The sequence below is a fragment of the Schistosoma haematobium genome, chromosome 4 (genome assembly GCF_000699445.3).
Source record: "Schistosoma haematobium chromosome 4, whole genome shotgun sequence".
In the NCBI taxonomy this organism is placed as follows: Eukaryota; Metazoa; Platyhelminthes; class Trematoda; order Strigeidida; family Schistosomatidae; genus Schistosoma; species Schistosoma haematobium.
The window spans coordinates 37,271,523-37,292,261 of NC_067199.1; the positions used below are offsets into that span (position 1 = coordinate 37,271,523).

At 32.0% G+C, this 20,739-nt stretch overlaps 1 protein-coding gene across 2 annotated transcripts in view; it reads left to right on the forward strand.

The window, feature by feature from the left end:
* The window catches only part of SBF2_1 (SET-binding factor 2), a gene marked incomplete at its 5' end in the record, with an annotated part of 97,280 nt that overhangs the window by 57,861 nt on the left and 18,680 nt on the right, over positions 1 to 20,739 (forward strand). Inside the window, 7 exons of one of the 2 annotated variants that reach the window (XM_035729728.2) lie at positions 1,032 to 1,377; positions 2,857 to 3,499; positions 4,318 to 4,448; positions 5,487 to 5,899; positions 8,386 to 8,572; positions 9,610 to 9,900; positions 19,940 to 20,205. In XM_035729728.2, the coding sequence (XP_035585586.1) occupies positions 1,032 to 1,377; positions 2,857 to 3,499; positions 4,318 to 4,448; positions 5,487 to 5,899; positions 8,386 to 8,572; positions 9,610 to 9,900; positions 19,940 to 20,205 (2,277 nt within the window). Of the gene's footprint in view, positions 1 to 1,031; positions 1,378 to 2,856; positions 3,500 to 4,317; positions 4,449 to 5,486; positions 5,900 to 8,385; positions 8,573 to 9,609; positions 20,206 to 20,739 lie in introns of both variants that reach the window. The other variant, XM_051216327.1, reaches the window with a different exon arrangement.

The window sequence follows — 20,739 nt, forward strand, 5'->3', positions numbered from 1 at the left end:
ATCCGGCGCTTGGAATAAACTTCAAATTAATTAATGCTTTGAATATGGAAGCTTTCATTATTTCATTCATGAAGTGTATTTATATATTAAGGATTGAGTTGCTGACAGCTGTTTTCACAAGATCATCCTCCACTGAAACAGAATTTTTATTTGGACTTAAATGGTCAAGATGAGGCTTATGATAGTATAACTGGTAAGAATAAGATAAATCAGTACAAACGTGGATAAAATATACTTCACATTTAGAGGTTATTAGGAAATATCGCGATATTGAATTGGATGCTCCCAGTCATATCCATTATGGAATCATCAATAAATATCATAATTAAAAAAAAACTATTTTTTTTTATTATTGCTCAGGATTCATTCATTTTGAAATTTGTTGTCAAAGTCGGGTTTAATATTTGAGATGTCGTACATGAACACATGCCAAAGCAAAATTTTGACGAATTAGTCAATTAACTAAACTATTGTACTTAATTATCTCCCTAACGAATTGTCACAAACTAATTTTTTACTTAGCAGGAACCTAGGCAATATTTGTTCCATAAATGATCTGACAGTGTGTTATGTCTGGTGTATTGTGGCTGTTGTGCATGGAATTACTCGTTTAAGTTCTCAGTCTTACTACCTGAAATTGACAATCAGAAATCACTGGGATTCCTCGATTCTACTGCTTAAACTTGAAAACAGGAACCATTGCAATCCTCACAATGCAAAGTAAAAACACGAAGGATTGATGTAATGAAGATATATTGGTTCCCTAACTATACGTCACCAAATAAATCTCAAAAATCACATCGTCACTAGACCTATATAATATCGTTTTTATATGAATTTTTACACAATCGTATCACATATAAGAAGCAGACGCACTGTAAAAACGAACAGGCCCAGTATAGTTCACCTGGATTGTGATGCACGGAATATAAATGTAATCTATTAATCCTGTCGTATCATAATCATATTTGTATGCTTAGGAGTTGACATCGGATTCTGATTTCTTTCACATGTATTTGTGTGTTTTGTAGCCTGAGATTGCTAATCCAGTCCTTCTACCCGGTGAGATCGCTATTCCAATTGGTGGTTATGATTGTTTATCATGTCAGTTATTGCCAGATGGACGTTATGAACGTAATGATTATCAACTATTGGATCCATTCAATAGTAATATTATTAATCCTAACATCAATAATGGAGGTCATGGTAACGACAGTAACGACAATATCAATACTAAACAACAAGATTCACTTGGAAACTTGGATGCAAGTGATTTAGATGTGGATCTTATGCTTAGACCATTACTACCTGCTCAAGGAGCGTTATTTATTACCAACTATCGTATAATATTCACAGGTGTACCAAAAGATCCATTTCGTAAGTCTTGTTTCAAATGCCAACAAATTTAACCAGTGAGATTGTTGTCAATAAAGGAAAAATTATAAAAAAGTATTAGGAAATACTTGTGGTAAGAGTAACTGGGATGTAATACAAACATTAGTTGAAAAGACAATGAAGATACCATTGGGCTAGCATTTTTATATCCTTTACTAATAAACTTAATTTAATTTGTGTATACTTCTTTCTTCCATAGATTAGTGATTGTGTAAATATTATCTAAATTGAACCACAGTTTTATCCAATAGCTTGTGTGTATCTTAGTTAAGTGAAGCTAAATATCTGCCAAATACCATGGGCTTGTCAACCATACTCTTTTATCATCTGATCCTACGTCTGATTAGACTAGCGTATTTCATTTATATATGTATTATGAACATCTGAGGCATTCAAGTGATTGACTATTTCCGCTTAGTTTTTCTTCTTACACGGAAAACAAGTTATACATTTTAAAAAATACACACTGTATTAACCAATAAGTTGATTAGTGTGAACATTTTGTAAATAAAATGAGAGAAAAAAAACAACTAAATTTACAGAGTAAGTTGAATTCATTTGTATTACAAGGCTTGTCATCATCATCTATAAACACACTCAATCTACGTTAGTATTATCATTATAAAAAGGTTTTACATACCATAATCAATGAAGTTTTTCTCAAAAACATATGTGAAACAAGATGAGGAAACAAGATATTCAATATAACAGTTAAGACCAATTTGTATTTGTATGTTCAAGGCGAAAGTATGAAAAGAATGCGGTGAAGTTATAAATGATAATAAAGAGATAGTGAATAAAAACAATTTGTTTTAACAAATAAATGATAATCAAGTTACATAGTTGACATAAAATGAATGTTGTAAGTGAATATCAATATGAGTCTCTATGTTTTAAGTTAAAGAATACAATGAAACAATAATGTAATTTACCAACTTGGAAATTATATACCTATCTCACCATAGCAACGATAAGTTTCCCACACTTTCTGTATATAAAGGTCAGGTCGGAAGCGCACGATAATGATGGTCTTCGCAAAGTGGAGTTAAAATGATGTTCTCTTATTGATAATTATTTTAAACATCCTTGTGTTAACCACATTGGTTTCTCTATCCACTAAATATCTAGGAATTGCACTTGTGAATACTTTACTTTTAAACTCAACTTTCGAGAAATATATGCAGAAACCTTGGAGATGTGCTCTTCTTTCATTGTTTCCTGTGTAACGACCCCCATAAGTATTCTAGTTTTCCCACATTTACCTCTTTTCCAACTTATTGCTACATGAACAGGTTACACATGCCCTAACCACCTTACATGGTGATGGAGTACTGGAACTTAAGTGAATATTAATCAATGTTAAATATTTTATATCCATTATTTTTCTGAGGGATCGTTAATGACTTCACGTAATAATTATGATTCCACTGTTCCATCTAACACTTTTATCTTATCCTCCAGAGTCTAATAAAGTGATCAATCGAAGTTTCCCTATATCTGCATTGAATACTATCAAAAAGCTTGGCTGTGTTCAAATGGTTACTGCTTTTCAATCATCATCAACCAATCCTAGTTCATTGACAACAATAACATCTGGTTTCCGTTCAGCAACATTATTTGTTGGTAAAAAGTCTAGATCAAACACAGTGTTTGGTAAAAATACTTCGTCAAGATATCTATCGACAGTATTACGTCCAACATATTCAGCTACTACAAATCGTCATGGTGTGGTTTATCGTACTGAAAATCTGGATGTTCTCTTACTACGTGCATTAACTTTTCAAATGCTTAAAATCGGATTTGATGTTGGTGAAATACAACCGGAAACGAGAGATGAATTACGTAGTCTGCTGGAAGAATTGCGTTATCCTTCAATGATGTGCATGGGATTTAACTCAGCCCCATTAGGTTTGCTTTTCTCGCGATCTACGAATACAGTGGGTAATCGTTCTGCAATTACAGATCTAAATAATAATACTAGTAGTAATACAAAAGACTATATTTTACCAAATATGGTTCGTATGAGGCATTTGAAAGGTAAAACCCATAGAAGCAATATGTTAACAGATGCAAATTATTCTTCAATGACGAATGGGGATCGCAGGTATTTAAAATTCAGGTCATTAGCGTATTCCAAATTTTGTTTGTTTGTTCAAGTCATTCCTTTTTTATCTTATTATTGTCATTCTGTTGGTTACAGTAATCGAGATAACCGGATGAAGGATTCTAATCGTAATCAGAACATTTCAGAAAGTTCCTCCTTTCTACCTTATTTCGTTTTGATGAATTGACCAGAAAGAATCTTCTTTAGTGTCTGTCTTCTTCGTAGCTGTAAAACAGTATTTATTTTAAACTGGACTGTCGTTATTTTATGGTCTTGAGTACTTTTTTTTACAAACAGTATTTGTTTTCGAATCCGTAGTTTTTTCCATTAGCCTATCTCTGTATGTGTACCAATAGTGTGTAATCGCATACAATATAACATAATTATTCACTGTTATTATTGTACCAGTACCAGCGATTAGGCAAGCGTGAAATAAGATAATGCTCACTGGTTAATCAAAGTCAATCTTTTCGCCTTATAGGTTCGAATGACTCAACCATATTATGAGTAACACTAGTTGACTCTCGTTTGGAGCATGCAAGGAACATTAGTTCTTTTGTCTAAGAAGACCCTAGGTTATCTAGTTTTGTGACTATTTGTTAACTGTTTGTTGTAACGATAACCATAATTTTTGTAGTTGACATTTCCCCAAAATGTTTAGCTACACGTTACCGACCAACACTAAGCCTAAGTTTATGGCTTATTGCTAATGATTTCTAACCTCCTGGCGGCGTTAATACATTTTATTCATAAACATATAAATAAATAAATGTAGAATTTATTCTGTTTATCTTTCTATTTTTTATTCTGGTTTTTAGGCGTACACATAGTAACCAGCAATTTGTTAACTCAGACAATAAAACTCTGATATATCAATCGTCTTTGCGTTCTCCTAAGAACCATTGCTATAGTCAACTGAATTGTATGCTACCTGCTGCTTTTCAAAATAGTAAGTTTGTAGTTTACATTTTATATTAGGAGATATACTTTTCTAATTTGCAAAGATTATAATTCGGCATATGTTATTATGTAGAGCGGTAGCTCAGTGGTTGATCTATTTACCTTTCAGCTACGAAGTTGCATGTTCGAATCCAATTCTTTTTTCTTTGATTTGGACAATCGGGTGGTATCATTAACTCTCACGCGTTCACTGTAGTTGAAAGCCATGCACAGGAATTTGTACCCGACGAATGGGTAGATGTGGTTATTCATTGTAAACGTAGCATAACAATTCTGGACACCTGAGTTGAATTCATACTGTATTTCGAAGAAATCTTTGGAATACTCCTCGATTAATTTTTCTCTTCTTATTTTAATACAATCGAAACCAAAAATGAAGGTTATTGAGTTTTTGCAAAATTTCTGTCGTACAATATAATTTAATCAAAGAGGTTTGGAGGAGACTGATTTAATTTGTTGGTTGTGTTTGCTAGAGGTTGATCTTAGCTTGCTGTATCATTGGAAGTTAATTAGTTCTGGACAGTTGTTTCATTTTAATACGAAGCTCTTCAGACGTGCATGTCCATGGCTCTTTCATGGATCTAACCTAAAAACTTTAGGTCTCGTCAATCGTAGATTATCAACTAACAAATAACTTTTTAGACTGTATGTCAACCTTGAATTCATCAAATATTCTATACTGCATACAACTAAATGATTTACAGAAACTCAAATCAGATTCTTGTTTACCTTACTTCATTGGAAAAAAGGTTTTCCATTCTAAAAGATGAGGAAAGAGAGATCTTTATTCAGTTGTCAAAAGTTTTTGTCTACTTATTTAAATTATTAATATGAGCTAGAATTACTGTTCAGCTTTTCACGATTTCCAATAAGCAGTCCCATCAGTATCCATACATGTGAATGTGAATTATTTGAATACATCTGCATGTCTACATTCTTTCCACTTATTTTACTTGATTAAAAGGTTTTTATCATTGCGAATAATAACTACTTTGAACTTTCATGTTTTTTAAAAAAACAATTACAGCTATTTCTCTTGAAGAAGCAGCCGCTAATTTAGCTGCTACGTTAAAAGCTTTTCTAGTACCTCCGTGTGTATCTGCATCATCGACAGCTTCTACAGCTGTCGACCCCAATTTTATAAGACTATTAACACAATCTGCAGGCTATTTGGACATGGCACGTTTCGGAAGTAATTTAAATCCTGTAAGCACTACCGGTGCAACAGTATTAGCTGGAACAACTTCAACAACACTGACAACACCGTCGAATAATCTTTCGGTTGGATTGAATGAAAGCGGCAGTGGTTCTTTAAATCGTTCTTCTGTTGGAGCTGGAAGTAGTAGTTGTAGTCGAGGATATTGTGGTGCTCGTCTTGTTGCGTTCAATGTTCATCATACTTTAGTGAAATCCTATCCAAGTTTTTTCATCATACCACAGGTAATTTTATTCTATTTGTAACTAGTATTTATTCTATAGTTTTTGATTATCATTCAAATAATAGTTGGAAATTACGTAAATTGAGATCAGTGAAAAATAAGTGTTTACTCATTTGTTCATTATTCATAAACAATAATGATGCCATTCAACGAATTCATATATAATTTTTTTATCGAATCATTTTGTTTGTGCTTAAACTTTTCTTCATTCTCTATTACCACTACAACTTCTGTTATTCAAGTATCTAACCTTATAATTTTGTCTCACTGTACTAATATGATAGTAAAACTTGGAAAGATACTCCCTACCCCGCATATATGCTAGTTTTCAGATTGTTTATGATTGATACTGGTTTATTGTTAACATTGACAGAATAGTGAATCGTTTTTAACTAAATAATTTAATTTTTATTTTTTATAAATGTTCCATAACAAGATCTTTTGTAGTCTAGTTTAACATATTTCAAACAAATAGTTTTTATAGTAAGAGACATACAAGTGAATACTTTGTAAAAACAGTCTAATATGAAATTGATTAATTATCTGTAACTTGCCTGGACAACGATTATCACAATGCGCAATTCTGACTAGTGTTGGAGACGGTTGAAAGAAAGTTAGGGGCAGCCAAACCAAAATATGTCGTCAGTCTTCGAGGTTACTAACTTCTAGTCTGAGCTATGTTGGTAGATACAGACTGTTTGGTTGGTTTCTACGCGACTATCGTAACCAATGGTTGGAGACTGTCGGTGACATGGCTCAGAATCTATCATAATGGCGTAGGTGTATACACTCTTTCTTCTCATTAATTGCTTTATACCTTTCTTTCTACTAACTAATTCTTTCTTCCTGTATTATATCATTATACACAATCTTCCTTTAATATATTACTACTTCGGTATTGTTTTTGTTGTGCTAATGAGGTGTGACATCTTGTACCGTTGCATATATGTGCCTGGTCTTATGTTATAGATGACTGACTGACTATTTAGTTAATTTATCTGTCTGTTTAATATATATATCACCAAGACTAAATCACCAAGTGAAACATCGTCTAACATTTATTAATTCTTAATTTTATAGACATCCATTTAATTTTCTACATTACATTGAAGTATTATTCAGTAATATTCATATGATTGATTGTCTGATTTTCCCATAACACTCATCATCACCATCGTGTTTCACTGGATTTTAGAAATTCTGCAATACCGATTTGCATAGCAATACTAATACTAACACTTTTACTGATAATAATTGTATTGTTTAAAGTTTTGTGTCCATTATAAGCAAACTCACTTGACTCCACTGATATTCTTTGGGAAAAAAACCCAGCACAATGGTGATCTTCATGATTCTTTGTGTAGGGAATGATTCTTTTTATGTTTAATTATTCTTAGATTTCATTGTAAAAGAAGCTGAACTGTATTTTGAAAGTACAGTTTGTCATTTTCTGTTTTAAGTAAGTTAGTTCATAAATTGACATATGGATTGTTAGCTTCAATGTAATTATATATATGTAACAGTACATTACTGAGCTGAGAGAACTAACATCTAATGAAAACATGAGTTCTCTTGTAATTATTTAAATTGTTAGCACCATCTGCAAATTGAAAAGTATCATGAACAGAATGCTTAGATACTTAACTGCTCACTTGTTCGAATTTCTAGACTAACCATTCAGTAACTCTGTAGATTTAATCTTAGCATATATCTCTTGAAGTACTTCAATTGTCATTAGAAGTATATATTTTAAAGAATTTGTATAAATTGAACTCCTTTCTTATCAATTTTATCCAATATCTTACTCCTAATTAACATATTACTGTTCTTTATTTTTTCCTATGGATACTAAACATCCAATACAATCGATGCAATACCATCTCAATGTTTTTTTCATTAGTCTGTCGGCCATTAATCAACTAATAGTAGTAACCTTTGTCAATCCTCTTTGTGCCTTCCTCTTCACTTTGTTGCTCATAGTTTTTTTTATTAAAAAAAAACCTACTCTGTAATAAGAGTTAAATCTCCAAATTCATGGAATTTATATTCCCCTAGGATTTATTCGGCTTGTTTTCTATTTCGTTTCCATTTTAACACTCTACTGAATGCTTACGTTAACGATTTATTATTCATAACTGAGCTTTTTTACTCTATTTATTTCATTTTATCATGTTGTTGTATTTACACCATCGTTCGTAAAGTAACTTACAATTTCTGCTATTCTAACATTGCCATTTATAATTTTGTCTTGTTGAATCAATGTGATATTAAAACTTAAACAGAGATCCATGTATGTGCAATGTTCCACACTGTCTATGAACTGCCTGACTTACTAGAAATAAATCCATTAGTATGTCTTACTCTTTACTGTTAATCTTTTGTTGAACACTCTGAGTAACACATACTTATGTCAGATTCGATTGTTTAGTTTAAATGATATCTTTGGATTTACTTCACTTTTCCCATTTCTATATGCTTTTCTTAAAGGGTATCACTCAGAATTGTTTAGCTAAAGTAGCTCGTTCACATAGACGTGGTCGTTTTCCAGTGGTCACATGGCAACATCCTGAAACTAAAGCTTATCTATTACGTGGGAGTGAAATACAATCAAATGTAATTTTGAATACTTTCAAAAATATTAAATCCTCATCTAAAATCAACACTGGAGATTGTGGTATGTAAATTATTTTTTTCTTTAAAAAAACAAACAACATAAATTTACCTAAATCAGTTTTTTTCACTATTGTAATCAGTTTATACAAATGAATTATTTGAATGTTTAACTCAAACTTTACCACAGTTCTTCCTAGTTCATATATTCAGTTTAATCATGATATATTGAATGTTTGTTTTTCATTACAAGTAACTATGTATTGAACATAAACATTCAATAACAAATTTTAAAGTTATTTATCATGGACATATTGTACAAAATTAAAATTCTTTAGCGAACGGAACATTATGTTTGAAATTTTCAGTTACAATGGAGCCTTCATCAATGATCACTAAGTGATTGAGCATTTACACTGTAAGGAAACTTATTACACCTATTTTTTTTCGATAGAAAGTTCCAGATTAGTTCAAAGTATGCGTGTCGGTAATACGATGAAGAAAACCTTTTATTATCACATAATTGGATATGTAATGAATACGAAATGAATGATAGCCGATTATGATTAACAGTATATATCTGATATTAAGGTTTGTTATCTGTAAAAATAATGATCACTTTGATTTTTTAGTAAAACGGATACCCTAATTAGTTGATTAATTAATTATGGAAACGGACTATTTAAGTAAACCATTTATAATGTTTTATCATAGTACTATTGTACAGGTGGTAATTTCAAACAAATACAAAATCACGAATTGTTTTAAGTTAAAATAGTATCATTGAATGCTGGTATCCAGTAGTTCTAATGATTAAGCGTTCGCCTGAGACCTGATGCTCCTAGTTTCGATCGCTGATCTAGTCGTGTGTACTCACTGCTATGGGATCTCACACGAAGACGAATCTAGTAAGTAGCGCTCCCTAGTTTTTAATGGTATTTCAACTTCGGTCAATCTGTTATGGATATAGCCTTAAATAAAACGCAGTGACTGTTTTTTAGCTCCTGCTTTGATTATTCGCTATCAGTTTTCGATTAAACAGTTTTTAACTCTTCTTCTAATAAAGCTTACAATTATCTTTAAAACTTCTTCTTTTCATAGACGATAATGCTGATTCTACACTTTCTCACGCGACAGTTTCTAAAGAACATATACGTTATATTCGTGCACTAATCGATATGTCTTTATCAGCTATTAATAGTAGTCGACCAAGTAGTGTTATCACTTCAGAAACTGGTTATTCAGCGACAGATGATTTGTCAAATTCATCTCAGCTACCTACTGTCGCTTCTCCTAAAATTCTATCAACAGATCATTTATCAAAAGAGTTCAAACCGGTTATCAATAAACCTAGTCCGGTTGTTTCACATGTGACTAATAATAGAACAAAATGTAAGTTGAGACTTTCTCTGGTTTTTGAAGTCAACTGTATGTAGATTTTTGTTACTTATGAAAAGGGGCGTTAATTCCAGTTACATTATATCTATCTATATGTATTTTAATGTAAACACTCGTTTTTTTTATGTCACGGACTGACTTTAGTTATTCACCTGTTCAGAATCAAGATGTTTTGTATGATTCCTCAGCAGTACATATCCACGACGTCATTAGATGCTGAACCCAGAATATTCACATCTCGCGATAAGCATTTAATACCAAGAATCATTGGAATTTTCACCACAAAACATAATAACATAAAAACTGACCCAATGAAGATCTTATTGACCATTCCGAAAACACATCGTCTATAACTAAACGTACACTCATCTATATATGTGATTTTTACACAAACTTGATGATTAATTAGTAATACCACAAAATACACAAAACCACTGGAAAAAAAATACATACTGTATGAAATTCATATTGATTAAATTCACAAAATATGAACCTGAAATAAATAGTACACTATACATGCTGCCTTATCACAATGGTTTACTTCTCTAATTCCAGTCAATTCACAATATTATTCAACGGTTTTCAAGTCGTTAGTAACTAATTAACTATTTGACATTCAAGAAGATTAAACTTCACATGTTACAGCTTTTAATTAGAACTCCTAGAATTACCTCTCATATTTAATTCATAGTGAGTACATAATTATTAGTTAAATTCATGTGTCGATTAAAGCTATAACACCATGGAAAACCTGGAAGCACTGAACAGCCGTTTCTTCCTAGTGTGGGACTCGTGAGCAGTTCACATTCACGGCTCCACATGTGGGACTCGAACCCAATACCTTCGATCTTGCGCGTGAACGCTTAACCTGTAGACCATTGATCCGGCATCCAATTGTTTCAATGTCTAACTTTAATCAATCCACGAAATCGCGCGACCGTTCACCATTGTCTTCAGTGAGTAGCTGGCTCACAACACACACTATTGAACTCCACTAGTCATGGCTTCTCACTAGAACTCCCGCAAATCCGTCTTGAATTTAGTCACTAGTGAGCACATGATGATTATTATCAGGTTATCCATGGTAGTCTAGCTTTCATCGACTTGTGAACTCAACTATTAAATTACTACAATCTCCACAAAATCGCCTTTCACATAATTATTACGTGGAGGCTATGGAGTTATCACTTGTTTTTCTTATACATATATATCATTCACCTGTATTACCTTAACTTTTTACAGTTAAGAAACACAAAGGTAAGTTCCAAATCATACTCATTATCACAAACAAAAGAAATTTAATAAAGAAAACTAACTTATTTGAAAAGTCCAATCATTTCATATATTTTTTATTGTTTTCTGGTGTGTGTACATTTTGCTTTTCCTTTTCCTCCTCATTATTATAATTAATAATTGTCTCCATTCTATGCTAACTTGAATTTCCTTCTAAAATACTTAATTGAACTAGATTTTACAATATTATACAAAACAATACATTTTTTATTCTTTCAACTATAATTTAGTTACTTGTTAATAATAGTAGTAGTATTGTCTCTTTCAGAAAAATAATCTGCCTATATGTTATGTAATCGATTAACTGTCAGAAAAATTTCACATAATCGGTTAACTTTGATTTCAGTATGATCAATAATCTGCCTGACTGTTAGCCGTGTTCTTTTTTAAATTTAAATTCTATTGTTTCCGGTTAAGGAAAGTACCAGAATCTGTAATTAGACAATACTATAGGTGTTACTTAGACACTTGACAAAATCATAATTTCTACCTAGCCATTGTAATAGTTACATAAATGATCATTTGTCAACTTATTCATTTTTAAGCATTAGAAACAGAGTTAATGGAAAAATACACTGATAAAAACAAGTTGTCTATATAAGGTATGTACTTTTCTATTTTCTTCTTGGAAACAGAAGTAATTCTTCACAATTATTTAATAATATTAGCTTACAAGTTTGTCAGAAACTAATGAATTTCATAGTTCACAACACTAACTGTTCCTAGTTAGATAAACCTTTAAAAAAATCTCCAGAAAGCATTGAATAGATATCGAATGTTTGACTATGAAAGTTGAATCCATTAGTATATATATATAACCATCGAGATGATAGCAACCGACGGTTAGAGACCCTGAATGACATGGCTGAAAATCGTTTGCAATGGCGCAGGTGCATCCACTCTTTGTCTTCTCCCGAATTCTAATCTTCTGAATTCTTCATGTCCTTTTCTTTTTCCTCTTCCCAAATTTATTTCACTGTATTATACTCCTTGAATAACATCTTCAAACCCTAATCTTTCCGATTACTGCTTATACTCTTACTAACTCTAGTACTACGGGATTTGAATCGACCACTGCATCTCTGTGCTAAGGTGGTGTGGCAACTCGAACTGATGTACGTACTTACGAAGTTCTACGTTGTTACTGACTGACTGACTGACTACTAATTTAGATACATTCGGCTGTTTATCTTTCTTTCAAAGTCATTTTTCTTATAACATATCACACTGTGTGTAGATTGTTGTGTAATTTATGAATCAATAGCTTTGTAAGAATGATAATCTTGATATTTTATACGAATATTCGTCAAGATTAGAACGAATAGTTTGACAGTATTTGAGCGCCTAGCATAGAGAAGTCATTATATGTGAAAATTATATTTGAAATATTCTCAGCGATTGAAATTTAACTAATTCCAACGTTTCGTCCAGCTAACTTGTCTGGACTTCTTCAGGGTAATAATCAAAATTGAAATTATCAAAGAAGTTAAGTATTTCCATGTAGTTGAATTCATCACATGATTTGTAGTTAACCGACTCATTTTATCCTATTTTACAAACAATCAACATACAAATATGATTGGTTTAACACAGTATAATCCTGATTGTTAAAAGCTATATATTTCTTTGATAATTTCGATTTTGATTATTAACCTGAAGAAGTCCAGACAAGTTAGCTGGACGAAACGTTGGAATTAGTTAAATTTCAATCGCTGAGAATATTTCAAATATAATTTTCACATATAATGATAATATTGATAGTCTAAAAGGAATATACATCTTACATATTGTAACTAATGTCTATGTATATTGAAAAAAATATCTTGTTTTCCAGTAGAGAAAGCATTCAATTAATTCATTGTTTGAATAAGAAATAATAAACTCATTACTACATTTCAATATTTTCTTTACACTTAACTAGAGGATGTAATTAAGTAAATTTCAGGGTTTCTAATACCATGGCTTTTTGCGTGTTTCAAACAGATAACATCAATTACACAGAGATTATGTGTAAAGACGAATGAGATAATTTTTATTACACAATAACATCCTTCCAAACGTAATCGACTTATCGGTAATTAGTCATTTGTCTTTTTACCAACTGAACTTAATATTAATGATTACACCTGGCTACCTATTGACTGATTACTCAAGAATTAGCTTATCCATCATACAATTGACCAAATGATATTATGTGTCATTTAATTCCATACACATACATATGTTTTGTTTTTTTTAAAGGCTTTTGCCTTCATATGTTCTGTTTTTCATCTAGCACTTCCTTTGCATAGGCTTTATACTTAATGTAGAACTATCGTCTTGTTACTGTAAACATTTTCTTAATGATATCAACAAGAGTTTAGTCTGATCATTTAGCTAAACATATACGTTTTCAACTCAGTGTGTACTGTGTACGCGTGTGTGTTCATTGATGTGAGACAATCTTCACTTGCTAACACATCATAACTAATAATGCTATTTCTGAATAAAACCTTTTTCTCTCTGTATTTTTATGTTCTCGACGTATTTATCAGTGTTGAACTTCGAACCCGCTCCATTTCTCTATATTCAGACTATATTAATTGACAGACGTGATTTGGGAAATATTCTATCTACTCAGTTATCTCTTTCCTTATATTCACATTATATATGTATAATAGAATTTTATTACTGTTGTTCCTTGAGTCACATCAAGCTAGTCTCAATGATTTTATGCTCAGATAACTATTGAATCGACAACCTATTGTATTATTAGTTTACATCGCAAATGTTCAAAACTATAGTAGTTTAAATATGAGCAGTAGATAAAATGACAATTTCGACATTGAATTGTAATAAAATTGATGTAATTGTGGATTACAAGGTTGATACATAGATTTGAAGGGTTAATCTAACTACAAAGGTAAACACTACAGTCAGTTGATTCATTCCTTTTATGCTGAGTTGGTTTATATACAGATCTGTTGTGAGGTTTGTTTCATTCAAATTCATTTGAAATAACAGTGATTTTCGTATTTCTTTTTTATATACTTTACTACTTTGATTTTTTTACAGATAATTGCTAGGTGGATGTCGTTAGGTAGCCCGTTTTTTTAATTTTTATTATCATGAACACTTGTATCACTATCTTGTTTAATGTTCAATCCTTGTGTTCATGTGTTGCTTTTACCTTATAAGTTTCACTCATCATCCAATCCAGGCTAGCTAAGTCTGTTTGTGAACCACTTTATTACATTTTTTTCATTGCAATATCAGATTCATGGTTTATTTTTTCTCATTGATATCTAATGTATGGTAATTGTGATTGATTTGATACAAATATGTATCTACTCAAACTACTTTTACTTAAAACCTTGTAACGAAAGAGATAGTATGGAAAATGTGAAGCATATATTCATATTGATTTTATGTATTAAATATTATCCAAAGCTGGATATAAAACTGTATGACTGATCTTGAGCCAATATCAACTGACCGGTTTTTATCGACCAAATAAGTCATAAAAATCTCATCACTTTTACAAAACAACACCAACTTATGTAACAAATAAATGTCATTACATTTAATGGCAATTGTATTGTCTGAATTCCAGTCGGCATACTTTTATCCTAACCATATATTTTTCTCACTTCTTTTCTCTTCTATTTGTTTCAGTTCGTGATGGTAAGATCTTTTTGATGAGTTTTAAAAATACTTTTCTTATATATACATACAGACATTTATTTATTCACTCAAGCTATATGAATCTATATTACAATGATTCTTATTTGAGTGTAGTTTATTTGTAAAATATGTTGATAGGCGAACAATCTATGATTGTGTTTGTTTAAGTTTATACATCTCTTAGCTGTATCCCCTCATTTACAACATCTTTGTTATTCGAAGAATATAGAATAATTGGGTGTAAAAGAAAGTGATTTATCTCGTATTTATTTATTTATTTCATTCATTTTATGAATTATATTAAACTTCTTACTGGATTTGTGTTTTGTGTATGCGTGAGAGTTTGCGCGTCTGTTTGTGTTTGTTTTCTTTTCTTTTAATACTTTTTCAATTTATGCGCTGCTCTCTCATATTTACATTGTTGTAATCGTTATTTTTTCCCAACTAGTTTAATAATACCTTTCGTCAAATTGTTCTGAGTTAATTGACGATGTTATACATGTTTATCTATTGAATTCTTGGTTGTTTTTGTCGTCGTCGTTGTGTTGTCAATTATTTTGCTTACATTTTCGTTTATTATTATTATTATTATTGTTAGTGTTTACGTTGTGATTGTCTGTTGTAAATGTGTATTGTTATGATTAATTTTCTTTACTGTTATTTTTGCGTGTATGTATGTGTGTCTTTTTTTCGTAGCTTCTCCATCAGTTATTACGTTTTGCTACATTTAACCTTAATAGTTCACTATTTTTATTTTCAAAGTAGACTTGTAGTTTGTTTATTAATATATAAGTCAACATGTAGATTTTATTGTCCAGTGTTAAATTTCACAGTAAAACTACATTTTTTTGTGTTTTGAAACTTACTGGTTATGTACCAGTTCATTTATGTTTAGAAGACTAACAAGAGCTCGTTTTGATAATTACTCTTTGTGGTTAGTCGTTAAAAGTAGTTGAAAACTTCTTATATTTGGGTACTTGTATAAATACTGCTGCTGAAGTGTTTGATTGAGATCTATCAACTTATAGTGATGATCAGACACTTACTTAGGTTAAGAGTTATAACAGTTAGATGGTTTACGGTCCCATTATTACCTTATCGGGAATTCATGAGGAAATAAGATAATAAAAAAAAATGAGTACTTGCCGCCTCAATAGCTGTTTGCCTGAGCAGATGAAACTCTCATTCTGTTCAGTACTCCTTCAGTATTGAATATCAAATAATATTAAACAGTTTATTTGTTGATAATGTGCACTTTACTAGTAATCGAAATATATGTATGTTAGAAGAATGTGGTTATTACAAAATTTGAACTTCACCTTACCTACTATTTTCCACAAACTGTTCGATGATTCAAACAATAACTGCTTTAGAATAGACTTATCGTGAGCTACAGTTCAATCATTATTTGTGCAATAAAAAATGATGTACATTATTAGGTTATCTTTCTGTCACACATTACTTTATTGGTATTTCATGTTAGGTAGAATTATTTACTTATGAATTAGTAAAAAGTAGAATGTAATGCTTGCAATAATCATGAGGATATTTCCACTCCTAATAACATATTTGAGCATTAATAATTAGTTAGTTTACAATGTAGTTTATAAACTATTTTGAACAATGATATGGTTGGAGGTGGTCAGTAAAAACTTTTTGGTGCTTGTTAGCAAGGTGTAAACTGTAGTCAGAGATTTAAAGCTCCATGTGCAATTCATACCTTTTTCACTCAACTGTATAATCCGAGACGTCATCACTTTTCTATTCGAACTGTGGCTAATCGCCTAAAAGATCGAGATATTCATAATAATTGATCTTTGAATAATAACCTATATTTTCTTTGTATAGTCCTTAAGCTCTGATACCAACGTAGTTCACGTGATGTTGAATCACTTAAATTGTAGTAGGCACACTTAAAATTGGCATACAGAATCCAATCATTAAATGTTTGTAATAAAACCATTCAAAGGACATGAGAGCTCTAAACTTTTTTTTTTACCGGAAATTACTTCTTAATAATCCTTTTCTCATCATTAAAAAATTGAGTATGCATGTCAGTTATCCTATGTGAACTAAACTATTTATACACTGATTTGGTTATTTCAATCCCTTCATATTATTGCTTCAATTTTGATCAATTGATTATTCTGTTAACTTTTATCGCAAATAATTATTTAATGGATCCAACGAAAGTCGTGTTGTTTTATTGAGTTTACTGTGATTCCCAATATTGGTATACTCACTATTTTGAATTGATTGATAGTGATTTTACAGTATCTCGTTTATCATTAAAACGTTTGTTTGTTTGCTTGACGAGAACTTTGAAAAATGTAACAAGTTGTGAAATATGGTTTTTTTTTCTAAAACATGCAATCATGTTTTACGAGTTTTTAGTGAAATTAATCATCTGTGACAGTGAATTTATTGTTTGTCTTCAGTCACCATCTTGAAAGTCTGTTTATATGGGTTCGTGTATATATTAATTCAGTAATATGATGCACGAAACCTTATTTCTGTATTCAAACACAAACATTAGTACAAGGAGGCACCAAATAGACATATACCACATAAACCATTCGATTTGTGTGAAGGCTGGGATAATGTCCGGGTGCACAAACCGAAGCAGGTGGTTTTCTTACTGGACCACTTCCCGAGCCTTTGAACTAAAGGTCTAATCCACAAGGCAGTGGAGCAACGTTAGGAGATGTAGTCCCATGGTAGTCGGTGACCAACAATAGGTTCATACGCCTTTTGTTCCATTAGGATCCTGGAGGCCATCCATTCAATTGGTTTAAAATGTGTGTTTTCTAACCCTCCTATGTGGATCCTCCGTACTCGCCAGCCCGATTAAAGCGCCAGACGTTTGCTTGTCGTCCACTCAATTTATTAAACAACACTGCTGTCGCGAGAAGGTAGTGAGTAGGACTTCCTTGTCAGTAGTTGTATGCATGTGGCCATGTCAGAGCATTTGGAGATGGAGAGCGGACCCGTACCCGGGCATTTGGGAAAGATGCACTGATCCAAACCTTGACATGATGGTTGTTGAAATCCTACTCGGTGTTGTGACAGTCAGTCATAAGTCACGTACAGGCTCTTGCGAATGTCAGTTAATCTTAGTGCCAATAGCACAACGTTGAGAATGTGATCCAACACCACGAAGTGAAACGGTATATATACAAAGGAATACTGCAGCATATAATTTACAGGAAAGTAATGAGTGAATGTATCTGTTTCTATTTTACCGACCTTGAGCCATATCACCTAACACCTACAATCGGTGATGGCGTTCATTGTCCTTACCTCCATCAGGTAGTGTTTATCTATCAACAGTTCAGACCGACATTCACTGGACTTCATGTCTTACTTTTGTCATCTCTAACTTTTCAACTTACGCCTGCGCCAGTCAACATTACTCATCAAGCAAGGTAGAAGGATTTTTAACATTCCCTTCAACTGACATAAGTTGGCGAAAATCCAGTGATATTTCATCAGTTACCAATCCACCAGGATGTATTACACTTCCAAGATGAGTGCTGTAGTCAAAGAGCTCCACTGTTTCATTCCTCTTGACAGCGTCTTAGGCCTTGGTTCAGACCAGTCGTAAAAGCAATATTATATTGTTGCAAAAATTAAAAAAACTTTCAAACATATCACATGAAATATAGCTCATAGTTAAACCTTATTACTATAGTAGATGTATATAATTTTAAAGTACACAGTAAAAAAGATGTTTAAGTAATTTTCCCGAAATATCTTCGGTATTTTATCATGTTCGTGACATCTACTAGGACACAACTAACATTACTATTAGTATATTAGAACTGTGATTGTATAGGAAGTTCACTATTTTACTGTTTAACTCTGTTCTTTCTTTTTCAAAATGTATCATTTGATGTATACTAGTATTATATGAAGTATTTTCCTTTCAATATTGGACTCAAAAGTTTCATAGTTAAGTCAAGATTATTGACCTTTTTAGATAGTTCCAGCTGCAAGTTCACCTGAATTGAACATCTGTGTTAGCGATTCGGAATTAGTCGATAAGATATCCTAATAGACCTAAACTTCTTGTTAGTCAGCACTCTTCAGCTTGTTGTACTCGAAATTTTAAGGTAACTGACGATCCTCATATGATCCAAACCCAGGTCACTCCGTTTAACAGTCTGAGGAGTTACCTCCAAGCTATTTGACTCACGAATGACAACATATAGGGCTTAGTTTTTCATGACTGACTAATCAGTGCCATCTTTTTCTATTCATTGGTGCTGACCAAATTCTATCAACCAGTTTGTAAGGTCTTCATTGGTCTGAAAGATTTGACATCACATGAGCTATGCTGAAATGTCGAGTCACTTAAACTAGTGGCCACATTATAATTTGATTGATAGAACTTGGTCAGTATCAAGGAATGAAAAAAATAACACTAGTCAGTACTCAGTAATTAATGAATTTTAAATAGAATATTTATTTCATACAATGTGAGTATCAAAAATTGAACAAATAATTCTGTTTCTATTACTTTGAGTTTGTATTACTTATGACCAAGTTATGTGCATATTATACTTGTTCAGTTGTGTCGCTGCGTAGCCAGGCATTGCAGGTATATTATTTGTGTGAGTTTTGAGTTGTGATTGAATGGTATGTAATGGGGAATTTGTTTGGTTTCTATCTTTGTTTTCTGATTGAATACTGGGGTTAGAAGAAGCTCGATGACTAATACGCATTCATATTCTACTTATTGTTTATTAGTAAATGGGTCATTTAGCAAATAGAAGATAACCAGTCTTACTGGCATATAGGTGGATTAATCGATGACGAAAGATAATACAACCCGTCTTGTCATTACACCTCGGTCAAACTAGATCAAATACAACCTAATCAAGAAATCTGCTTTCCCTCAAATTAATATTATTCTGATAAGAAAATGTACACTCGTGTCTTTATTTTTCATCTGTTTTTTAAATCTGTTTTTGCATTATTGGTTTTGCGGAATTCTAATTAAACAGTTTTTTCTGTCTATCCTTGTGCATGTGTATATTTCATTGTTCTTTTGTCGATTATTATTTCCATGTTTCAGCTTTAGGAAGAATTGGAAAATTTGCTGCGCGTCGTAATCGTTTAACACGTTCTGGTGTTTCACCTATGGGTAGTGTAGCATCTGGATTAGATGAAGATTTACTTAGTATGGATAGTGCATCACACACTAATCAGCATTATGCACGTCAGTCATTACATGAGTCAAATTATCCTGGTATTGTTTACAATGCTGGTAGTAGTAGTGGTATATCCAATTCACAAAAACCAATATGCTTATACGTTTTATGTGAAAAACAAATGACAAAGGTAAGTATTTGTGAAAACGATGTGCTATCGGTAGAAATTTTATGGTTTTTAATAAAAAAATCTTTATATCGGGCTTGTGGAGACTATAATCTTTACTTAGTTGAAATCACGAGTCGATCTAAGCTTCGCCATTATTGAAGAATTAGCATTGTAAGTATGTCTTACATGAACATATAGGATGCACAAGTTAGAGGGCTATGCACACACGTAGGCATAAATGCTTTTGGTCGCAAATATACGTCACATTCAAACATATAATGCGTAGACCAAGGCCTATATACTCCATTGTGTACACAGGTTTGGATGCGATTTGATTTTCTGCACCGGCTTGGGGCCCGGTAGTATTGTGGAATAAATAAAATTCACCTACTGATGTTCAGCTCCTTCACGCTCATACCATACCTCCATGCACTGGTTATAGCATAGTTTATGGGCATCGCCCCGGTTGAGGCCAAATCTAATGGATATTCCTTTAGATAATCCAGTTAGAGACCAAAATGAATACACTGTTTTTACAGTTCCACATTACACATT